Below are 23,584 nucleotides of genomic sequence, written 5' to 3'. Positions count from 1 at the left end.
TTCCTCATCCACCACAAACTCCTAGACCTCTCAGCCTTCAATGTCTGGGAATAGGGACAGGCAAGATGGCTCTGCCAGTGCAGGCGCTTTGCCTCTGAGCTTCAGGACCTGTGCTTGATTCCTGAGCCGCACATGGTAGAAGATGAGAAATGACTCCTGCAAATTGGCCTCTGACCTCCACCGATATGCCCTGGTGCCTGAGCCACAAACACAGGCAGGAACATGCATGCACAGTAAATAAATACAGATAAATACATAAAGCAAAACAAATGGACTAGGGCTGGGGAAAGCATAGCTGGTAAAGTGCTTGCTGGGAGAAGGCACCAGACCTAAGATCGGGAAGGCCTGAGTTCTAGGCCCAGAAAAGAATCGTACTTGTTGCCTTTAATCCCAGCACTTGGGAGGCAGAGACAGGCAGATCACCGTGAATTCAAGGCCAGTGTGGTTTACAAAGCGAATCCAGGACAGCCAGGGCTACATAGAAAGACCCTGTCTCGAAAAACAAAACAAGCAAAAAAATAAAATAAAAAATAATCGTACTTGTAATGTCTGCACTAGGGAGGTAGAGACAGACAGGCCACTGGGGCTCAGTGAGTGCTAGCCTAACCTAGTAGGTGAGCTTCAGGTAAGAAACTGCTTCTCAAAAGATAAGTGGATGTCTGCTGAGGTGCATGCATGCATGCACGCACGCACGCACGCACGCACGCACGCACGCACGCACGCACGCCAAAACAAACACACAGACCAGAATGAGCAGGCAGGAGAGAACAGAGCCCCCCTAGCCCAGGAGGAAGGTGCTGGAACAGGCTGCCTGACCTTCAGCAGCACCCTGGATCTAGGCAAGGTAAGAGGGCTGGCTTCTCCCAGAGTCCACCATGGGCACACCTGTTGTCCACGGTGGCTTTGGATGGGGGAAGGGTACCCTCACCAGTACATCTCATCCTTGATGCCACAAGCCAATTCTGGACCTGCATTGTGTGTGTTGTGTCCAGAACCAAACACAGAAGTCACACACCCAAAGGCAAGAGCTAAGCAGGGTGCTTGGGAAGAGAAATGGAAAGGCAAAAGCAACTCCCCTTCCCCCCCCTCGTGTGTGTGTGTGTGTGTGTGTGTGTGTGTGTGTGTGTGTCTGTCTGTCTGTCTGTCTGTCTGTCTCTGTTCTCTGTGTCTCTGTCTTTCTCTGTCTCTGTCTCTCTGTCTCTGTCTCTGTCTCTCTCTGTCTCTCTCTCTCTCTCTCTCTCTCTCTCTCTCTCTCTCTCACACACACACACACACACACACACACACCTCTCAAGCCCTAGAGGGACTCGGCTGAGACCACCCAGGGTGTGACTAGAATGAAGAAAGGACATCTACAATAAACGGATCTATGTCCTTGACGTCACATCTCTGCACCCAGCTGTGCAGCTGTGACACAGCGCTGTTGCAGTTCTCTGGGGACCGACGTCAGGTCCTGTGCCTCAGGAGAGCCTCTGGCTGGTTTCCAGGAAGGCTCAATGTCCTCCACCACCCCAGAATCTCTCCGCCCTGTCTTGAACAACGTGGGACTGTATAAGAGGACTGTGTTCCCAGGCCAACCTCCTCTCCAGGTTCCTGGGGGCCCAGATGCACCCCACAGGGCAAGGGGCAGACGGAGAGAAGCCTCCAGGCAGCTACCCAAGGTCAGACAGGACAATGGGTGAGTTATACAGCCAGACAGCAAGGCCATACAAGTCCAGCCCCAGCCGACTAAACTGCTAAAAATAACCCCTCCCACAGAGCCTGCCTGGCCCCAGCAGCCAGGATGTTTCTTTTCCGGGTGGGGCCTCCCTGCCCCTGCTGCTTTGTGTTCTTAACCCTATTCCCATGGCAGCCACAGGTCCCACAGGTCCCTGTACACCCAACCAATGAGCTGTCAGGAGGCTGTTCCACTGTCTTCATGGAGTCTATTCTTACCTGCAAACAGCCTCCCTCTTCCACAGACATCCCTAGACCACCTGTGCTGTCTTCCCCCACCCCAATCCCCCAGCTCGGCCTGTTCCACCCCACATACTCTTGTTGCTGTAGCCCTCTGAGTTCAGGAAGCCCTGGCATGCCCCGGAATGTAAGCATGGCTGATGAGGGCCCCTCAGGCCCAGAGCTGCCCTGCTGGGATCCGGTCCTGACCCTTCTATGGCTGTGGTTTCAGCCACTCACAAGTACCTTACTTGTAGAATGACTTTCAGTTTCCAAAGACTGTGGCAGAACCTTGAGCTGACGAGATGGTTCGGCTGGTGAGTGCCGCCACGCCTGATGTCCTGAGTCTGAGGTCCAGAATCCACATGGTGGAAGAGAACCAACTCTTGCAAGCTGCTCTCTTGATTTGCATCCCTAGGCTATGGTGGTGGGCACCCACACACATGCATATGCACACATAAAACAAATAAAAAGTGTAAGAGAGAGAGAGAGAAATAAGCATCTCTATCCCAAGTCCCAATGATACAGCTTTTTTTGGAGGGCGGAGGCTGAGACAGGGTTTCTCTGTGTAGCCTTGACTGCCTTGGATTCACTTTGTAGACCAGGCTGTCCTCAAACTCACAGTGATCTGCCTCCCGAGCCTCTGCCTCCCGAGTGCTGGCATTAAAGGAATGCGCCACCACTGCCATGCCATGATACAGCTTTTATAGCTCAAAGTGGAGAGCAGAGTAGGGTTGGCTTACCCATGCCTGCACAGGGAGCTAAGAAGCCCCAGGGCTTGGACCACACACACCCATCCCGTCTGGAACCTGAGACACAGCTCTGCACTTTAAGCTAATGCTAGGATGCGTTAATGTCTTTTTGCATGTATGTGTGCATGCATGCATGTATGTTGTTATGTGTCTGTATGTGTATACATATTTGCATGTTTGTATGTCTGCCTGGCTGAATACTTGTGCAAAGAGGTGTGTCCAGCCCTGAGAATTTCCAGCATTCCTCTAGAAACATCTAGGAACAAGTACAGCAACATGATGAGGCCACCACTGCCCACGACATAGGTAGTTCAAGGGGTCTAGCCCTTTGTCCATTCCACCAATGCTTTCATCTGCTTTATTCAAAACTGCTCGAAGCCCCAAGTAGCAGCTCACAGCACTCAAGATGCTGGGTACACAGTGTGTATGCCAGCCTGAGCTACAGGCAGGGTCCCCGTCTTAAACAGAACAAAAACAAAAGATTATTTAAATTTTTTCTTTTTTATGAGCAGGGTGTGGTGGAATACGCCTTTAATCCCAGCACTCGGGAGGCAGAGGCAGGCGGATCGCTGTGAGTTCGAGGCCAGCCTGGTCTACAAAGCAAGTTTAGGAAAAGACAGGACTACACAGAGAGACCCTATCTAAAAAAAACAAAAACAAAAACAAAAGCAAAAAACAACTTTCTTCTTTAAAGACAAGCTCTCACTCTGCAGCCCACGTTTGTCTCGGAAATGAGCTATATAGCCCAAGCGGGCCTCCAACTCCTGGCAATCCTCCTGCCTCTGACTCCTAAGTCCCGGGACTGTAGACATACACTACCATGAGAAAATGTTAAAAAGAGGAAGAGCTAGAAACTTATGAATCTGCCCCCATTACTGTTTATAAGTGAGAGAGGCTGAGTACTTTGACATGGGTCCCAGTTCAGGACGCCCACAGCTTAGGTGAGCTGGGCTGAGGAGTGAGGCTCAGTGGTAGAAGATGAACTTCAGAAACAAGAAACCCCCCCGAAAGGAAAAAACAAAGCGTAAACGAACTGTGTTCTCCGTAGGCCCCAGTTCCCACAGCCCCAGAGCCTTGGCAGAGGTGCCTGCTGGTCTGCGATCTCAGAGGCTCCACTAGAGCACACACACCCCCCACCCACCCCCCACCCACCCCACCCCCCGCTAATCCCAGACAATGTGGAGGGGTGAAAGTTTGAGGCTGTAGCTGTGAACTGAATACAGTTCCTTAGAGCCAGGCAAGCAGCCAACCTCCACTGGAGCTTTGTTTCTGTGGGAAAATAAGCTCTGGAGTCCAAGCAACAGGCTGAGGACGGACTTGTGCCTCACTTGCTCCTGGCAGCTGCTCACAGCCTGGTCCCTCAGGCCTCACTGTCCGGGGACCTCCCTCCTGGCGCTCCAGGAGAAAAGAGGCCCTCCTCAGTGCTCCTCTTTTCCTTTTCCATCCCCTTAGGAGCTCGGGGGAACACTTGTTTCCCCTCCTCCCAGACAGAGCCTGTGAGTCTGACAGAGCCTGTGGCTAAGAGGCAGGGCCTGGCCAGGAAGATGGGCTGAGCTGGGTGCGGCTGAGGTTTGCCGAGAGCAGGGCTGGGCTGCAGCTTATTTGGGGGCCCAGGAAGGAAAATAACTTTTTAGTTGCAGAGTAGCTGCCCCATCCAGCCACACAGCCAGCACATACATTCCCACTGGGTGCCAACAATAAGAAAGCTGTGCCTTTTTGGTACAGTCACAACAGCTGGTGGGTGCCGGAGACCAGCAGGGCAGGGACCCAGGAGGTGGCTGAAGCAGAATGCTTACCTAGTGGGTAAGACTTAAAGATCCCATCCGCAGCACTATTTAAAAAAAAAAAAAAAAAAAAAGAGGGCTGGAGAGATGGCTCAGTAATTAGAGCACTTGCTGCTTTTCCAGAGGACCCAGGTTCAGTTCCCAGGGCCTACACTGTGGCTGCCAACAGAAAGTTAACTCCAGTCCCAGGGAGCTGACACCCTGTTCTGGCCTTCTGAGGCACTGCACACATGTGGTACACAAACATACAGGGAAAACACCTGTACACATAAAATAAAAATAAATAAAATTTAAAGAGAGAGAAGCAAGAGGCTGTAGGCCTGTTTTTGTTTTCCGAGACAGGGTTTTTTTGTGTTGTCTTGGCTGTCCTGCACTCACGTTGTAGACCAGGCTGGCCTCGAACTCATAGCGATCCGCCTGCCTCTGCCTCCTGAGTGCTGGGATTAAAGGCATGGGCCACCACCATCAGGCCATCCTTTTTATTTTTTATGTTTTATTTTGAAACAGAGTTTCACTATGTAGCCCTCGTTGGCTTTTAATTAATTATGTAGCCCAAGTTGGCTTGAAAGTCATAGAGACCTGGGGCTGGGGAGATGGCTCAGAAGTTAAGAGAACCAGCTGCTCTTCCAGAGGTCCTGAGTTCAATTCCCAGCAACCACGTGGTGGCTCACAGCCATCTATAATGGAATCTGATGCCCTCTGCTGGCCAGCAGGGGAACAGGCAGGTAAAAACACTATATATAATAAACAAATAAATCTTTAAAAAAAAAAAAGAAAGAAAGAAAGAAAAGGGGCTGGAAAGATGGCCCAGCGGCTAAGAGCACAGACTGCTCTTCCAGAGGTCCTGAGTTCAATTCCTGGCACCCACATGGCAGCTCACAACCATCTGTAACTACAAGATCACCCACACATACATGCAGGCAAAACACCAATGCATATAAAACAAAAATAAATAAATTATTTTTTTTAAAAAAGAAAGAAAGTCATAAAAATCAACCTATCTCTGCCTTCCTAGTGCCAGTATTAAAGATGTGAGCCACCATGCCTGGCTTGTGCAGTGTTAGATATGGGACCTGGGGTGTGGTGTCATGCATGCCGGACAAGCCCTCTACTAAGTGTCTTTTTTGATTCTTTTGTTTGTTTGTTTTTCCGAGACAGGGTTTCTCTGTGTAGCCTTGGCTGTCCTGGACTCACTTTGTAGACCAGGCTGTCTGCCTCAGACTCCTGAGTGCTGGAATTACAGGTGGGCACCACTGTGCCCAGCTTCTACCAAAGGTCTTAGTTACTTTTCTATTGCTGTGATAAAACAACTTGACCAATGAAACTTATGGAAGAAAATTTGCTTGGGGTTTACTGTTCCAGTGGGATGCGCTCATCACCATTTCTGTGGGGAAGCTAGGCAGCAGGCAAAACAGTGAAGAACTCACACCCTGAGCTGCAAGCACCAAGCAGAGAGCGAACTGGGAAATGGCATGAATCTTAACGCTCAAAGGCCACCTTTCACGACATATTTCCAGCAAGGCCACACCTCCTAAACTGCTCAAGTGGCACCACCAACTGTGGACCAAGTGTTTAAATACTTTGGGGGCACCAAGTCCTTCGTGGCTTGGTTCTGAAGAAACCAGGGAATGAAGAAAGGAAAGACAGACTCACAGAAAAACCGAGTTCAGGTGGGCACGCGCCCTGATGGAGACACGCCACCAAAGGCAGCATACCAAAACCTTGAAGTGTTTACTTTACATGCCTGATTGGAAGTGGTGGGTTTATGGCAGCAGACATGAGTGAGCAGGGAGTCCCGGCTAGTCACAGTAGGAGGTCTCCATGATGAGCACTCTCAGGCTCATCCAGAGACCAGAGCTTGTCCAGGTCTCTATGACTTTCCATGAGCCTGACCTAGAGAAGGCCTTTCAATTTCTGGGGATCTGTAGTATTGGGGTCCTTGACATGGCTGTGTCTGTGTCAATGACTTCATCTGCTCCCCACAATGGGAGAATTCCCATCCAAAACACCACACAAAGTGAGCTACATTCATAGCTTTTTTTCCCTCCCTTCCCTTCAATTCTGTTCCCTTCTCTCTCCTTCCTTCCTTCTGTCTCTTTTTGTTTGTTTGTTTGTTTTTGTTTTTGTTTTTTCAAGAGACTCCCTTTGTAGAGCAGGCTGGCCTCGAACTCACAACGATCTGCTTGCCTCTGCCTCCTGAGTACTGGGATTAAAGGTGTGCACCACCACCACTTGGCTGAATTTTTCTCCTTCTTTTTAAAAAGATTTTATCTATTTATTTTATGTATATGAGTGCTCTATCTTGCATGTACACTTGCAGGCTAGAGGAGGGCAACAGATCTCATTGTAGATGGCTGTGAGCCACCATGTGGGTGCTGGGAATAGAGCTCATGACCTCTGGAAGAGCAGCCAGTGCTCTTAACCTCTGAGCTCTCTCTCCAGCCCCCTCCCCCCTTCCTTCCGTCTTAACTTTCTTCCCTTTTCCCAGTATTGAAGAACATTCTGGGTCTTGGGAGGCACAGAATTGGAAGTGCACAGCAGAGGTTTGCATAACCATCTCCCCCATCAGGAATCACTCAGAACAAACTGCAGCTGTGTCTGGGGATTTGGAAGTGGACAGAGGTCCAGGCCGGGAGCCCAAGGGTGGGGCCCCCTCTCCATAGCAACCAGAAAGAGCCTGCAGCAAGTGCTGGCCTTGCCTTCTGACGAAAGAGCAGGGACCTGGTGTTCCTCAAATACATGTGGCCAAAATAAGCCCTAAAGTAGCTCCGGTCCACATGGCAACTGCCACTCCACCCCGGCTCAGTCAACAGCAAGGGGCAGTAGGTGGACGCTCTTCCAGGAATTTTCTTTTTTGTTGCCGTTGGTTTCTTTGGAAGATAACAGACTAGGTAGGAGAAAAAAAAATAATTGAATAGCCCTCAGGTATAAGAGAAGTCCAGATAACAAGGTGGCTTGGCTCACTTGAGTTCAGTCCCTGGAACCGACATCCGTGGAAGAAAACTGGCTCCTGTAAGGTTTCCTCTGACTGCTGCAGGCACACATACACACCAAACAAACAAACACATTCAGTAAAAATCTGCTTTTCAGAGAGTCCATTTGGGCTGGGCAGTGGTGGTGGCGCACGCCTTTAGTCCCAGCACTCAGGAGGCAGAGGCAGGCGGATCGCTGTGAGTTCAAGGCCAGCGTGGTCTACAAAGTGAATCCAGGACAGCCAAGGCTACACAGAGAGACCCTGTCTCAACACCCCTCCCCCCCCAAAAAAAAAAAGAGAGAGAGAAGAAAACCACTGTTCCCAGCTGCTGCGTGTTCCCGGCAGCCTCCCAGGCAACTCTAGTTGTCATCAAATTAATCACTGCCAGGAGGTAGAGCAAGGCCTTTAACACAAAGTTCAGGACATTGGGGGCGGGGCTGGGGGCGGGGTATACAGTCCAGCCCATAATACTCACCTGCAAAAACTGCTCTTGGAAGCTGCGGTTGAATCGCTGTGAAGCCCCACCACAGTTCTGTGTCTCCACTGCTCTCGCCTCACTCTGCTAAAAAAAAAACAAAAACCTGGAGCTCTGGGGGCGGGGTGGGGGATATGGGGGTGAAAGGGGGCTACTTCCGATCTGCTCACTGCCTCCCCAGACCTTCACCTGGGCAGGTAAGGTTCCCTAGCAACTGTTGAACCCAGGCTCTGTGTTTTCCAGCCCTTGTAGACCCTACGCCTAAGCATCAGGGACACCAGCACTGGGCACAGGCACCTCCTCAGTGCTGGGCTGGGTGTGTTAGTCCCCTGGGCTCCCTCCTACAAGGTTCTGTGGTTGGAATTCCAGGCTTGGGAGTGGTACGTGCTTTCTTATAACCTTAGAATCCTTTCTGGGTTTTTGTTTTTGTTTTTGTTTTTGTTTTTTTTTGTTTTTTTTCAGTTACCTAAGTAGCCCAGGCTGGCATCAATCTTAAAATCCTTCTGCAACTCCCTCTTAAATTCTGCAATTAGAGGTGTGGGTCACCACGAACAGTTCCTAAATTCTTTACACTAATTCTCCCTGCTCAAATAGTGTGAAGCTACGCTTGGTGGCACTGTCTCTCCCATAGCTGGATCCTTTGACACACTCCGGTCTACACTTCCGGGGGCCCCAAGCAACCATATTCTTTTGTTTGTTTCTTTGTTTTGTTTTGTTGTTTCAAGACAGGTTTTTTTGTAGCCCTGAACTTTTCTTTTTTTTTTTTTTGAGACAGGGTTTCTTTATGTAACAGCCCTGGTTGTCCCAGATTTGCTTTGTAGACCAGGTGGGTTTTGAACTTACAGAGATCCACCTGCCTCTGCCTCCCAAATGCTGGGATTAAAGGCTTGCGTCACCACCAGCCGGCTGCAGGAAGCATTCTTATCCACGGAGCTGTCTCTCCAGCTCTATGATCTACGTTCTTGGTGCAAAAATAAATCTTGTGATTTATTTTTCCATACTCTGTAGCTCAAACTGACTTGTTTTCTTGGTCCTTCTGCCTCAGTTTCCCAATGCTGAGATTGCAGGCCTTTTCGTTCTCCTGCTTCAGCTTCCCAATGCTAAGAATCCTGCTGCAGCAAGCTAAGGGTGAGCCAAGTCCCACTGCTTCAACCAGTGAGGATGCTTGTTCTTAGACCTTAAACATCCAACAGTCATATGGATGAAGAGACCACTTCTTCAATTATGTTTTCGTCTCTAAAACTTCTCCTTTCCCCTTTATTTTATTTTTTGCTTTGTTTTGTTTTAGTTTTGGTTTTAGTTTTTTTGGGGGTTTTGTTTCTTTTTTTTTTTTGTTTGTTTTCTTTTGTTTTGTTTTGAGACAAGAGTTTCTCTGTGCATCCTTGGCTGCCCTGGACTTCCTTTCTAGACCAGGCTGGCCTCAAACTCATAGCGATCATCCTGGCTCTGCCTCCCTGAGTGCTGGGATTAAAGACATGAGCCACCAGGCATAGAAAAAACAAATTCCAAACTTGGCCTAGGACAATGTTTTTATTGTTTTGCCTCTTAACTGTTGAAATTCTTGGGCCCCTTCTGGGGAAAAAAAATGACACTCATGATAAAAATGTTTAAATAATTTTAGATAAACTTGGACAGGATTGCAATTGTTCTAAGAAATCAGCTTTTACTCACCTACTCGGCTGTCATTTGGTCAGAAGCCCAGTGACCTCTAGCCTAACAGTGGCTCTCTGATAAGGCTCTATTCCTGTAAAATCTCTTTCTCAGCAACTGGAGAGATGGCTCAGTGCTTAAGAGCACATATTGCTCTTGTACGGGGCCTGGATTTGGTCCCAAACAAACAAACAAACACAAACAAAAACAAAAAAGGAGGATAGATGATAGATACAGGTATCGCTGGGCGGTGGCACATGCATTTAATCCTCACTCAGGAGGCAGAGACAGGCAGTTCTCTGAGTTTGAGACCAGCCTGGTCTACAAAATGAATCCCGTGACAGGCAGGGCTACACAGAGAAACCCTGTCTCAAAATAACTGAAAAAAAAAATTAGAGGAAATGGAAATAAAGCAAAGATATTTGTGTTGCCCATAGTGTTCATGTCTAAGAAGAACAGAGGTGTAGATCAGGAAACACAAGCCTGGCAGGACCAATCCAACAACCCACTCAAGGAAGCAGTCTTTGGCTTTATTGAGTCAAGTGGTCGGAAACCGGTCCAGACAAGGCTGCTCATAAACTGTCTGTCCATTGTAACGTCCAGGTCAAGAGGCAAAACTGGTGACATCAGAGGGTCTCAAACACTGCAAGATAGTAGAGTCTAGAAATGTTCCATGTAGAGACTCAGGTTTTGAGATGAAGACTGAAACCATCTTCCTGACAGATTCCCTGGGGCGGAGTTACAGACTGGTATGAGCCACTTTGGGTGCTGGGAACAGAACTCTATCCCTTGGAAGAACAGCATGTACTTTTTTTTTTTTTTTGAGACAGGGTTTCTCTGTGTAGCCTTGGCTGTCCTGGACTCTCTTTGTAGACCAGGCTGGCCTTGAACTCACGGAGATCTGCCTGCCTCAGCCTCTCCAGCACTAGGACTAAAGGTGTGTGCCAGGGGACCTGGCTATTGATTTTAATTTACTCTATTTGTTGTTGTTGTTTACTTTTTATCTTTGTGACATACGGCCCCTGGATGGTTTGGGATGGAATATGCAAACAAGGAATAATGGCTCCAATTTTCAGCGGTCTTCTTACTGCTGAGTCCTGATTTGCTTCATGGCACTCAGTTTGGATTTTCATTGTTTAAAAAAAAAATCTGGGGCTAGGGACATAGTCCAGTTTAGTACGATGCTTCACATAAAGTACACGAAATCCTGGGGTCAAGTGATCACCAGCACTTGGTAAAGCCAGCCATGGTGGTACACACCTGCAATCCCAGGAAGTGGTAGAGCCAGGAGGCCGGGAGCTTAAGGTCATCCTCAGCTACGTAGCTGGTTGCTGGTCAACAAAAGCTAAACAAGATGTATGTATTAAATGAATGAATGAATAAACAAATAAATAAAATGAATGAATAAATAAACAAACAAATAAATCTGGCCAGGCATTGTTGCAGAAGTCTGTACTGAGGCAGGAGGATCAGGAATTCAAGGCCAGCCTCAGCTACAAAACAACTTGGAGATTGAAAGGGCTACACGAGACTCTTTCTCAAAAAACAGCGCCCCCTGCTGGGCAGTAGTAGGGCATGCCTCTAAGGCCAACACTCGGGAAGCAGAGGCAGGGGGATCCCCATGAGTTCAAGGACAGCCTGCCCTACAAAGTGAGTCCAGGACAGCCAAGGCTACACAGAGAAACCCTGTCTCGAAAAACCAAAACAACAACAACAACAACCAGCACCCCCCCCCCAAAAAAAAACCCTGTAGCCGTTAGACATTATTCAGAGTGTACCTCGCAAGGGGTACAAAAGTGTCTCTGGCACAGTGAGTGAGTCAATAATCTACCCCCAATTTCCCAGAATGAGTCTCAAAGGGTTAGTGCTACAACTCTCACCTGAGATTCAGTGTCAGCATCCTATGTTTATGCAAATAAATGTATTTCTTCACTTTTCTACATATTACCATATAGAGTTGGATCTTACCTTTTAAAAAAAGATTTACCAGCCGGGCAGCGGTGGTGCACGCCTTTAATCCCAGCACTCAGGAGGCAGAGGCAGGCAGATCCCTGTGAGTTTGAGGCCAGCCTGGTCTACAAAGTGAGTCCAGGACAGCCAGGACTACAAGAGGAATCCTATCTTGAAAAAAAAATGAACAAATGAAAAAAAAAAAAACGGTTTACTTTTATGGGCCCAGAAAGACGGCTCAGCAGGTAAGAGAACTTGCTGTCTGCAAAAGACAGGGTTCCTAGCACCCACGCAACAGTTACAATCTTTTGAAACTCCAGCTCCAGGAGATCTGATGCTCTCTCCTCTGCCCTCTTGTGGCACCTGTACACAAGGTGGTATACACACAAGCTTGTAGCTGTTTAAATTATCTAATATTGGCGGGCGTGGTGGCACACATCTTTAATCCCAGCACTCGGGAGGCGGATCCGTGTGAGTTCAAGCCAGCCTGGTCTACAAAGTGAGTCCAGGACAGCCAGGGCTACCCAGAGAAACCTTGTCTGGAAAAACCACCAAAAAAAAAAATTACCTAATATTTATACCAATAAAGGCATGGGAGACATAAACTGAGGAAAAAATCTGCTAGTTCAGCTGTGTGTGGTGGTGCACACCTTTAACCCAAGCACTCCAGGGAGGCAGAGGCAGGCAGATCTCTGTCAGTTCCAGGACAGCCTGGCCTACAAAGTGAGTTGAAGACAGCCAGTACTACAAGAGAAACCTTGTCTTGGGAAAACAAAACACACAAAAAAATGTTTTCTATGTACAATTAGCAAGTATTCTGTAACACATATACACACAAAATGAAAATAAAATGTTTAAATTTTTCTTTTATTTTTTTTCCAGCAGGGTTTCTCTGTGTAGCCTTGGCTGTCCTGGACTTGCTTTGTAGACCAGGCTGTCCTCAACTCACAGAGATCCACCTGCCTCCCAAGTACTAGGATTAAAGGTGTACTCCACTAACCACACCCGGCTTCTTTTATTATTTTTTAAACTTAAAAAATATATATGTTATTTATTTATTTTAATGCAGGAGTGCTCTGCCTGCATGTACCCCTGCAGGCCAGAAGAGGGCACCAGATCTCATTATAGATGGTTGTAGGTCACCATGTGGTTCTGGAAATTGAACTCAGGACCTCTGGAAGAGCAGTCAGTGATCTTGACTGCTGAGCCCTCCCAGCAGCCCTATTTTTATTATTTGTCTAATGATGTGCATGTGTGTGCATGTGTGTAGGTATGCGCACATATGTGTGAGCACATGAGAAGGCCAGAGACATAAGGAGCTGGAGTTCGAGATGATTGTGAGCTGCCTGACTTCATGCTGGGAAGTAATCTCGCGTCCTCTGGAAGTCACTACGCAGCCCTGCTGGCCTCAAATTTGTGGCAACCTTCCTGCCTAAGCCTCCCATCTGCTGCATGTAGGGACCATGCTGCCTGTTTCAAACCAGACACTGATCTCCTAAAGTCAAGGATAGAGTCCGGCGTGGTGGCATTCGTGTTTAATCCCAGCACTCAGGAACGCAGAGGCATGTGGATCCCTGTGAGTTCGAGGCCAGCCTGGTCTACAAAGCAAGTCCAGGCCAACCAAAGCTACATAGAGAAACCCTGTCTCGAAAAACCAAATAACAACCAACCAACCAAGCAAACAAAGGATAGATAGGCTAAGATGCCCCCCAGGGACCGAGGACATCCCGCAACCCTCCGAAAGATTCGTCTCAAGAGATGGATTTTAGATTCACTACATCGCAGTGGAGAGACACCCAGTGTTGGTCACAAGCTGAAGCGAGTAAGTGGAAATTGGAAAGTCCTATCTGGCCGTTGGCCTCGCACTGTGTCTGGTTCTATTCAATTATTCCATGTCTTGTTTAAATCCTGCTGTTTAACTCCTCCAGCGCCTACCCGGCAGGATTGACTGGGTAGCTTAGACTAAGAAGGGAGGAAGCAGCGCCATCGCGAGGCCAGCTGGTGCGGCCGACAGGTGCTGGGCGGGGAAGGAGGTGGGGAGCAGATCGCTCTCCCTAGAAGTTCACACTGTTCAGCTCTCCGGATCTGGGTCTGAAGTGATTAAAGCCATGTGTTTTTCTCGGACTCTGCCAGTCCTCCCTAGACGGGGCTGCGTCGCACTCTGCTCTACAGGTTTACAATGACTACCCAAGTGTATGTATAGGCGACCCACTCACGTCAGTTGGAGAAATGAAAGCGGCTCGTTAAGAGACGTTTAAACGTACCACACACCAAATAATCACGTCTAAGTTACATCTCTTCGAATGACTTTAACATGAGGAGGCTTGTTGCGAGAGGCGTACAAGGGTTTAAGCTTAACTTTGTAAATACAATAACAAGCTTGACCCACAGTTTAAAAAAAGACTACAAGTTCCAGAATGCACTCGTCACTAGACGCAAAGAGAGGTCGCGGTTGCAGGGCAATTGCCTGCTGGGAATTGTAGTTGTCAGCTTGTTTGTGAGTCAGGTGCAACTTGGGGCGGGGGAGGGAGGGGATCCGGAGTAAACTATCCCCACGTGACTTTTCAGATCAGGTGGTTGGTCAGCCTACGCACGGGATGTGTGATTGGTTGACTGTAATACGAACGACGCCACTAGAGGCGGGCCAAAGACAGCAGCGCAGGCGCAGAGCGTTGCGAGTCTCGGGACCCCTGTGGGAGAGACTATGGCGCTCAACAAGAATCACTCAGAGGGTGGCGGAGTGATCGTCAACAACACTGAGAGGTGAAAATACGGCGGAGGGATCCTGGAGACTCGAAGGGCGGGTGTCGGATACAGTGTGTGGTGGGCGGTGGGATGTGGTGGGGAAGGAAATTGATGGGGCGCTGGGGGAAGGGATGGTAACGGCTGGAGGCGGGGCTGGAGGGAGTGGGTGGGTCGTGGAGGCGGGGGAGGTGGGGCGGGGGGAGGGTCGGGGCGCTGATCAGCTGGGGTGCTGGGTGGGGGTGGGGCAGCGGAATGGTGTCAGGGTTTGGGAAGATGAATGAGGCCAAAGGGCGATTTCTTGAACCCTTTCCCAAATAAGAGTCTTGAAAATAATTTGCTCTTTACTGGGCGTCTACTACATTACTACTGCGCAACAGTCACTGCGTCTGTTCTGCCTTAGATAATACATAACCTTGTGCCGCAGAAACTATTAGACACATTTTACGGGTAGAGCAAGTGAGGCCCAGACAGGGTAGATCACAGTGCAGTGACTTACACATAGAAATTGAAGTATCGTGGCCCCGCAGTCAAGAGGCATAACGACTCCTGTACAGTCTTCTGGTATATTCCAGAACTTCTCAGGTTCTGAGAGAAAGGCTGAGAGGTCCTAGAAGTGGAACTAAATGTCAGCTGCTTAACCCAGTGCCTGGCACCAGTGGCCTTTGTCGCATGCTTGGATCTCTTGAATTGCTAATGACTATGCCAGTCCCCGGAACAGAGGTCTCCCAACTCCCAGCGTCTTTGTTCTCCACCCACCATCCATCCACCCTCCATCCACTCTTCCTCTCCAACTTGTGGGCCCTGCCGAAGGCTTCTCTTCGCTCTTTTTCTTTGTATGTTGAAACTCAAGACTCTCTTGACTCGCACTATGCGGGCTTGAATTGACTCCTTGAGGGCCAAGGGAGACTGGTAAAGGTCAGAGCCTACACCCAGCGTAGCCAGGCACCCATCTTGGGACCTGTCACTTGTGAATGCTTGATGAGTCAGAGGACAAGGTGTGTGGTCACAGCCTGGTGATGCTGACTTTGCCTGTGTAGTTCTTGGCCAGGGTCTGGCCAGCCGTGTGTGTGTGTGTGTGTGTGTGTGTGTGTGTGTGTGTGTGTGTATTCTTTAACCTGAACTGGCCTCTTTTATTGTCCTGGCTCTACGTCCTCTGCATGAAGAACGGATATTTGGGACGAGGAGACAAATGAATGAAACCATACGAACTTGGACCTTTTTATCATGTAATCAGAGAAACCGTCCGTTGTTCTCTGGTGTATTTCATCCAGTTCCTTGGCTGGGCCAGGTACTTAGATGCCATTTGATGACTACCCTGACCTCTACCAGTCTCTCTGGTTTTTGAGGTGTGGATTTTCGTTCCTTGTGGCCCAGGTTGGCCTTGAACTTGAAGCAATCCTCCTACCTTTTGAGTGCAAGGGATTCAGGCATGCACCACCACAAAGCAGGGCTGTTTGGTTTCATCACTTCGGGGCCCTTTTCCTTCTCTCTCTGAGTCTTTTCTGGGAGGTCTCTGCCCTCCTGGGCCTCAGCACCTGGTTCACAGCTCATGGCTACCAAATAGGGTTCCAGGAAGAACTCGGACTCCGTTCTGAAACAGATGGTCAGTGATAATTGAAATCTAAGTACAGTCTTCAAAAAACACTGTTAGAGATAAAAGGTGTGAACTCAGGCTGGAGAGCTGGCTCAGAGGTTAAGAGCACTGGCTGTACTTCCAGAGGTCCTGAGTTCAATTCCCAGCAACCACATGGTGCCTCCCAAGCATCTGTAATGAGATCTGGTGCCCTCTTCTGGCATGCAGGCGTACATGAAGGCAGAGGCAGGGGGAATCTTTGTGCGTTCAGTTTGGTCTACAAAATGAGTCCAGGACAGCCAGGGCTACACAGAGATACCCTGTCTGGGAGAGGGAGGGAGGTGTGAAAACACACACACACACACACACACACACACACACACACACACACACACACACACACACACCTATCTTGAGAACTTTATGTACAGACTTTTTTGCCGCTCCAGCTGGTGAAACTTGGATTAAGAGGCTGGAGGGCCAGGCGTAGTGGCGCTTGCCTTTAATCCCAGCTGATCGCTGTGAGTTCAAGGCCAGCCTGGTGCGCAAAGGGAGTCCAGGACAGCCAAGGCTACACAGAAAAACCCTGTCTGAAAACTAAAACAAAACAAAAAGGGGAGGCTGGGGGCTGGGGGCTGGGGGCTGGGGGGCTGGGGAGATGGCTCAGCAGTTAGGAGTATGGACTGTTCTCCCAGAGAACGCAGGGTTAGCTCCCTGTATCCATCACCAACAGCTCACAACACAACCACCTGTGGCTCCAGCTTGGGGGGGGGGGCAAGCTTAAAGTCATGTTTATTTAGAGTTATTTGTATAATGGTGCTGGCAACAAGCCTAGAGCCTGGAGCACGCTATGTGAATACTACTGAGCTACATCCCCAAGTCCCGTTAGACTCTGTCTATATATAAAGTTTTATTTATTTGTTTGTTTATTTTGGTTTTTTGAGACAGGGTTTTTCTGTGTAGCTTTGGCTGCCCTGGAACTCACTCTATAGATCAGACTGGCCTTGAACTCACAGATCCACCTGCTTCCTAATGGTGTGTGCTACCAGTGCCCAACGATGACATATATTAAGTTTTTTTTTTGTTTTTTGTTTTGTTTGTTTTTGGTTTGTTTGTTTGTTTGTTTGTTTTGAGACAGGGTTTCTCTGTGTAGCCTTGGCTGTCCTGGACTCACTTTGTAGATCAGGCTGTCCTGGAACTGACAGAGATCCGCCTGCCTCAGCCTTCTTGCATGCTAGGACTATAGGCGTGCACCACCATGCCCGACATACATTAAGTTTTTGAAAAAAAAACAACAGCAAAAGAGCTATGACTGTGTAATTCAGTTGGTAGAGGGGAGGGGTTTCATAGCATGCACAAATCTGGGGTTCCATCCTTAGCACCTCACGAAACCTGTGTGGTGGGAGAAGTGTGTAAGCGCTGGAAGCAGGGGGCCTTAGCGAAGCTCAAGACTGGCCTGAGCTCGGTGAAACCCTTTCTCATAAAAGTTCCAGCAGAACCCCCGTCAGAGGGCTTCCGGGCAAACCCAAGGGTGAGCCCAGGGATCCGCTCCAGCTGGGGAGGGAGATGAAGACAGTCGCCTTGCCCTGGTCACGTGAGGCTGTAGTCACAGTGTGGGCAACCCGGCTTGTTCCTCTCCACTGGGCTGTGTTGATGGTTCTTCACGGCCACTGTTGAGACAATGTTCTCAGTGACTTCGCTCCATCTAGGATGACTGATGTCGTATCATCCGGGCCCTTTGTTTTTGTTTTGTTTTGTTTTGATCACAGCATCCTAATGTCCTATGATCATGTGGAACTTACATTCAATGACATGAAGAACATGCCAGAGGCCTTCAAAGGGACCAAGAAGGGCACCATCTACCTTACCCCGTACCGGGTAAGTTGTGCAGCAGGGCAGTTGGGTTAGAGGCTTTGTGCTGTCAGAGAGTCCTGAGTGTCACTTCAGCCTTGTGACACGAGTGGCGTCTGAACTCTGGGCAATGTTAGTGCTGCACTCTGCGTGTTTCTCTGTCACAGGACTCTGGATTCTAAATCCACCAGGCTGTTTGTGCTGCAAATTCCACAAAATAGCTGTGGGATGACTTGCCTGGAGTAGCTGGAGGCTCGTGTGCACAGTCAGAGTGACAGATGTGGTAAACAGGATATGGTAGCAGGGCCACAGCTTCCAGGCTGGGCAAAGAGCCCAGCAGAACCCTGCAGAGTGAGAGGTGCCAGGCTGCAGAATCGGCCTCGCCTGAGAGTGAGCCACGTGGGCTCTGATGATGCAAGCGTGTGTTTAGGAAAGGGGCGCTGCCTGTGGCTTCCCACCAGCGAGGTGTGAAGACAGCTGGAAGGAGAGCACACCTGCAGATTTTGACGATGGCACATGCCCACCACTGGAGGCTCACGTTCACACCTCCCACTAGGTTGAGTGTCTGTTGGTTTGGAAACCCAGGGGTTGACCCATATAATGGAAGGAGAGAACTGACCTCTGACCTTTGGCCATATGTGCACTGCAGCATGAGCACACCCAAGTGCACACATATAACATAAATAAATGTAATTAAGAAAAAAGGAAGCTGGGTGTGGTGGCGCACACCTTTAACCCCAGCACTCAGGAGGCAGAGGCAGTCAGCTCTCTGTTAGTTCGAGGCCAACCTGGTCTACAAAGGGAGTCTAGGACAGCCAGGGCTATACAGAGAAACCTGTTTTTTAAAAAAAGAAAGAAAGGAAGGAAAAAAGGAATCCCAGAGCTTTTCCAGGTATGGGACAGGAAAGCTATGTCTCTGTCAGGTAAAACGTGACCTGCAGGAGGTCACAGGGAATCTTTTTGTGCGAGTGCAGACTGTGCCTCGCACCCCCAGGAGCCTGGCTGGTTCTGCCCCGCACCCAGCATAGGATTCTCCTTCATGTGCACCCCAATGTGCCACCCTTTGCCTCTGACATGATAACGGTGTATCCTTGCCTCTTCTGCAGCCTGCAGGTTCCTCTAGTGCACGTGAGTCTGGCATCTCCAGGCTGCACTGAGGCCTTTCACCTTGCAGCTCTCAGGAGGAGCCGGAGCCATGTGGCTGCCAGGCCTGGGCTGTGCTACCTACTCTGGCACTAGGACCAGACCAAGCTCACAGAAAATGGCAGGAAGTGGTGACTCATCTGGCTCTGGTTGTGGCTCTGACGGCCTGGTTGCCTCTCCCCGCAGGTCATCTTTCTGTCTAAGGGGAGGGATGCCATGCAGTCCTTCATGATGCCGTTCTATCTGATGAAGGACTGTGAGATCAAGCAGCCCGTGTTTGGTGCGAATTTCATTAAGGGGACGGTGAAGGCTGAAGCAGGAGGTGGGTGACAAAAGAGTCTTCTGTGAGACGTCCTCGGCGTGGCTCGCTGCCGTGTGTGGGGATGCCCTTTTCCAAGCCTTTCCCTTGCCAGCCATGACTTACGATGCCTGGGCTAATGGCCGAGCAGTGCGTATGGAGTTTGGTTGCCAAGGTCTGGGAAGTCCTGGGGTCTTTTGTTCAGAGTGAGCCCAACAGAAAAATGAAAAAAAAAACAAAAAAACAACTGAAGGTGCTTGTTTTTCCCCAGGGAGGGCCTGGGTTTTAGGTGGGGTCTCAGTTCTGGGAGGGGCCCTCCATGAGAGCCAGGGAAAGGCAGCCGCCTCGCTAGAGGCTGGCAGGACCCAGCTTAGTGGCTGACTTCCAAAAGGTTCTGTGTCATCCTCAGTCCCTACGCCCAGCCAGGCTGGAGCAGCCATGCTGTGTCTTGAGGCTCCTTACCAGGAGAGTTGTACCCTGAACCTCGATGTCAGCTGCCAAGGGCTTTCCTGGGGTGGACGGAAACCTCCCCACCTGCCCTTGCTGTTGGCTTGGGGGGTGGGGGGGAGAAACCTGAAGGAGGAGGAAGCCCACAGGCAGGAGCCAGGCCAGTCTGCAGCCCCAGGCGTGATGTGGGCTACAGGCAGAAGCCAGCGCCTTCCCGACAGGCCGCCTCCATGTGGGATGGTTGCCGGGAGAGGGTAAAGAGCGGTCTCTCTGGGGTCAGCCCGTTTTCTTTCTCCTCCCTGTTCATTCCCTGTCCTTCCCCTTCTCAGGTGGCTGGGAAGGCTCCGCTTCCTACAAGTTGACCTTCACAGCAGGGGGCGCCATTGAGTTTGGGCAACGAATGCTCCAGGTGGCATCTCAAGGTATCCAGGCGCTTAGAAATTGGGGGGGTTAGGAACACCTCAAACATGGGTTCTTTGTTTGTCCTTTTATTTTGTAAGCACCAGAAGTAACTATCTGGGCCCAGCTGGCAGCACAGGGCGTTGGAGGAAGAAACCTGTATTGCCATCTGTAGGTTTCCTCTGCCCAGAACAGGCTCGCAACATTCTGACAGAGTGTTTGGACTGAAAAAACAAACAAAAAACTCAACTCTTAAAGCACCATCCAGCAGCCATTGTAAATCACCAAGCACTGTGTTCGGCGTTCGTTCCGCTCATCTTCACCTCCTCCCTCCCCAGTACCCGTTCCCCGCTTCCTCCCCACTCCTGTCCTGTTGCCTCTTGGCCTGGTTTCCCACCCTCCCCTCACAAGGTGACTTAGGCAGACCCAGTCGGGTAGGCTGTGGAATGGTGGTCGGGCACATCTGTGGGCACAGTCCTGGGACCCCTGAGTCCCCGAGGCAGGCGACACTCATCTCTCTCTCCCCTTGCACTTATAGCCTCCAGAGGTGAAGTCCCCAGTGGAGCCTATGGGTACCCTTACATGCCCAGCGGGGCCTATGTCTTTCCCCCGCCAGTCGCCAATGGAATGTACCCCTGCCCTCCTGGCTACCCCTATCCACCGCCCCCACCTGGTGAGTGTGTCCTTTGCTGCCCAGCCTCGGCCTCGGCCTCCCCACCCACTGACCACAGCTTCAAGGAGAGACAGTAGCCTTTGACCCGCTGTACACCGCACAGACATTGGAGAGCTTAGAGGGCACCCACGGAGCTCGACAGGACACTCCCCGAGGTGGCCATCTGCGGACCACGCCGGGCTGCTCACTGCCTGTCCTTCTCTTACCAACAGAGTTCTACCCAGGGCCTCCCATGATGGACGGGGCCATGGGATATGTACAGCCCCCGCCGCCGCCCTACCCTGGGCCAATGGAGCCTCCAGTCAGTGGCCCCAGTGCCCCCTCCACTCCTGCAGGTGAGGCCCCTTGCTAATAGTCCTTCAGGGCCAGTCCCCTCCTCCACAAGGCCTTACAGAGGACCCCACACGATGGCTGGACACCCCTGAGCCTCGAACCATGAAGGGCCTTTGGCTTACAGACTGTCCAAAGGCTCCAGCAGGGGAGTGGCCTGGTGGCGAAGAGCTATATTCCGAGGGTTGGGTGTGGTTCGGTGAACACGTGCCTGAACGGCCTAGGCCAGGGTTCTGTCCCCAGCGCCACAGAACTTGAGTTTGAAGGTGAGATGAGGTGACATCTAGACTGTAGCTTTGTTGGCGGTTGGCTTGCAGTAACCTTCTTGGACCCAGGTCACCTCAGTGTTCTCACTTACAGATGGTCCTAAGACCACCTGATAGACTTCATGCCGAGAGTGTTTAAAGGAACTGCAAAGGGCAGTGCGCAGCAGGTGCTTAGGACTAGCTGATGGCCAGAGTCACCCGCACCAGCTGAGCTCAGTCCAGGGCAGAGGAGGGGGCTTGTCGCTGTTGCCATCCCCCCATGTGTTTGCTTTCACAGCTGAGGCCAAGGCCGCAGAAGCCGCTGCCAGCGCCTACTACAACCCGGGCAACCCACACAATGTCTACATGCCCACGGTGAGTTGAATGAGACGGTCTCCTCAGCCACGCAGCCTGGGAGCTAGTGTTGAAAGAGACCACGGCTCGCCTCAATGATGTCTCATGTGATCTTTGTTTTCTTCCTCCAGAGCCAGCCTCCACCACCACCCTACTACCCCCCAGAAGACAAGAAGACCCAGTAGACCCTGCCCACCTCCCTGCCTCTTACCCGATGACCCCTTCCTGGGCCTCCCATGGAGCTGCATCTGGGATTCCAGGAGGCCAGAGAGGGCCCCGTTCTCCCCAGGCCTGATTATAAACACTTAGCAGGAGCTAGCCCTGACGGAAGGGTCCAGCTCCTGGCCTCTGAGAGGCACCTCCCAGCTTCCCACGCTAGCCCAGCCTGCTGCGCTGCTCTACCCAGCTTCCCTTCCACCTTGTCTGGGACTCTCAGGAGTGCAGGACCACCCCTTGTTCCCACTGTAGCGGCTCCTCCCCACAGAGGGACTCTGGCCACTCCCCCCCCCCCCCCCCAGCCTGGTGGCCATGGGATTCCATCTTTTGGGCTCGTCAGACCAGCCATGTGTCTCCCGGACAGGCCCTGCCAAGCCATACTCACATTCCTGCCCCCTACGGTGTGCCTGACCCTGGAGGAAGGCCACCACCCCACAGGCCATCAGTCCACATTCCCCTCAGTCACTCATCCTGCCACATTTACCTGTCACCTCCTGAGTTCCTAGTGGCTAAGCATTGGAGGCAAAGCCACTGTGGTGGAGAGGAAGCTGCTCTGCCCCTCGGTGAGAGTGGTTCTGGGAATTAGTTTTCCTCTCCCCCACCCCCTGCCAGGGGCTGCCCTGCAGGAGCAGTAGAACACAGGTCTGTCCATTAGGCCCTCAGGCCTGGGAATGAGGGCCTCCGACCACATGGCCTGCAGCCTGCCCCTCGGCAAGCTTCACGCCCTCTAGATGCACTAAGATTTGCTCTTGTTCCTGGTCTGGACACAAAATGAGGAGATGGTTAAAGAGAATTCCCTATTTATTTGACACACAAAAATCCAGTTAATATATTAAATGTGAAATAAACCCTGTTTGCACCTTGATTTGTTTGCTACAACTGTGAATAGTAAAAATTAAGTAACAACGCTCTGGCTCTGTGTGGTGACCCGGGTGAGGAGGTCTTCCGGAGGCGGGGCTGCTGGCTGCTGGGGGGTGGGGCTGCAGAGCCGGTTTCCCCAGTGAGCCTCAGGGTGCACGCTGTTCCACACATCCTACAGAGGCCGCTGTACTTGCCTGGGATGGTGCGCAGTGCCACCCACTGCCAGCTGGGGGCAGGACAAGACCCGTTTCCCATCTGTTCCCCTGTTGCCTCCTGAGCCCAGGCTGCAGCTTTGTCCCCCAGGCAAGTCAGGACTCCTGTGAGAGGGAGTGGCCGGGCTGGCCACTGCAGTTTGTGCCTTCATGCCACCTTACCTAGGGAAGACGAGGACAGAATGAAGCAAAGTCCACAGCCAGGCCTGCGGCACACTGGGCCAAAAAGTTGTGGGAGACCCCAGAGCTGAGGGCTCCACTCCTCACTAAAGTGCTCCCATGAGGAGGGCCTGCCTCACGGCCGTCTCTTCCTTCTGACACCATCCCCACGGCTTTTAGGGGTTCCTGAAGTCCCCTGACCCTCAGTGGCAGGACCAGACATCATGTCCTTTCGTCCATCCCTGGCTAACATAAAGTAGTCTCGTCCCTTGCCTGGAATGTCACCTGTGGGGTGGAGCAGCTGAGCAGCTGACTGCTAGGCTGAGGAACCGCCTCTCAGGAGACACTCTCCTGAGCCTGCCCCACCCTAAGCCAGATCTGGGGCCCATTTAGAAAACCTTTTAGGGTGAGAATGCCACAGGTCTAGGTCAGCTTCCTTGGCCCAGGCAGAGTTGAGGCAGGCTGCTGTCTAGCCGGGCGTGAACCACACTTCCTAGGCTGTTCTGGACTCTTCCCCAGAGCCTCTGTGGGGCGGTGGGTGGGGCTTACCCGCCCACT

General features: G+C 51.0%; 1 protein-coding gene and 1 long non-coding RNA gene across 3 annotated transcripts; one reads left to right on the top strand and one right to left on the bottom strand.

The window, feature by feature from the left end:
• Nucleotides 1-14,126: 14,126 nt before the first annotated feature.
• Nucleotides 14,127-22,701, top strand: WBP2 (WW domain binding protein 2). 2 transcript variants are annotated; one of them, XM_084750123.1, is made up of 8 exons: nt 14,127-14,283; nt 17,608-17,716; nt 19,019-19,154; nt 19,907-19,999; nt 20,515-20,649; nt 20,862-20,984; nt 21,523-21,599; nt 21,710-22,701. In XM_084750123.1, the coding sequence occupies exons 1-8, from the start codon at nt 14,225-14,227 to the stop codon at nt 21,761-21,763; spliced, it is 786 nt and encodes a 261-aa protein (XP_084606249.1). In that variant the 5' UTR covers nt 14,127-14,224; the 3' UTR covers nt 21,764-22,701. The 2 variants fall into 2 exon arrangements, with proteins under 2 accessions (XP_084606249.1, XP_084606250.1); XM_084750124.1 differs by lacking the exon at nt 20,515-20,649.
• LOC311579485 lies at nt 22,578-23,511 on the bottom strand. The gene is made up of 3 exons (XR_014773165.1): nt 23,425-23,511; nt 23,135-23,311; nt 22,578-23,029 (listed from the first exon to the last, which is right to left on the bottom strand). It is a non-coding gene; the product is annotated as an uncharacterized lncRNA (long non-coding RNA).
• Nucleotides 23,512-23,584: the final 73 nt, after the last annotated feature.

The sequence above is a fragment of the Acomys minous genome (genome assembly GCF_964271855.1).
Source record: "Acomys minous genome assembly, chromosome: 12".
Taxonomy (NCBI): domain Eukaryota; kingdom Metazoa; phylum Chordata; class Mammalia; order Rodentia; family Muridae; genus Acomys; species Acomys minous.
Note: the sequence above shows the minus strand (reverse complement) of the source record. Positions and strands in the feature narration are given on the sequence as shown.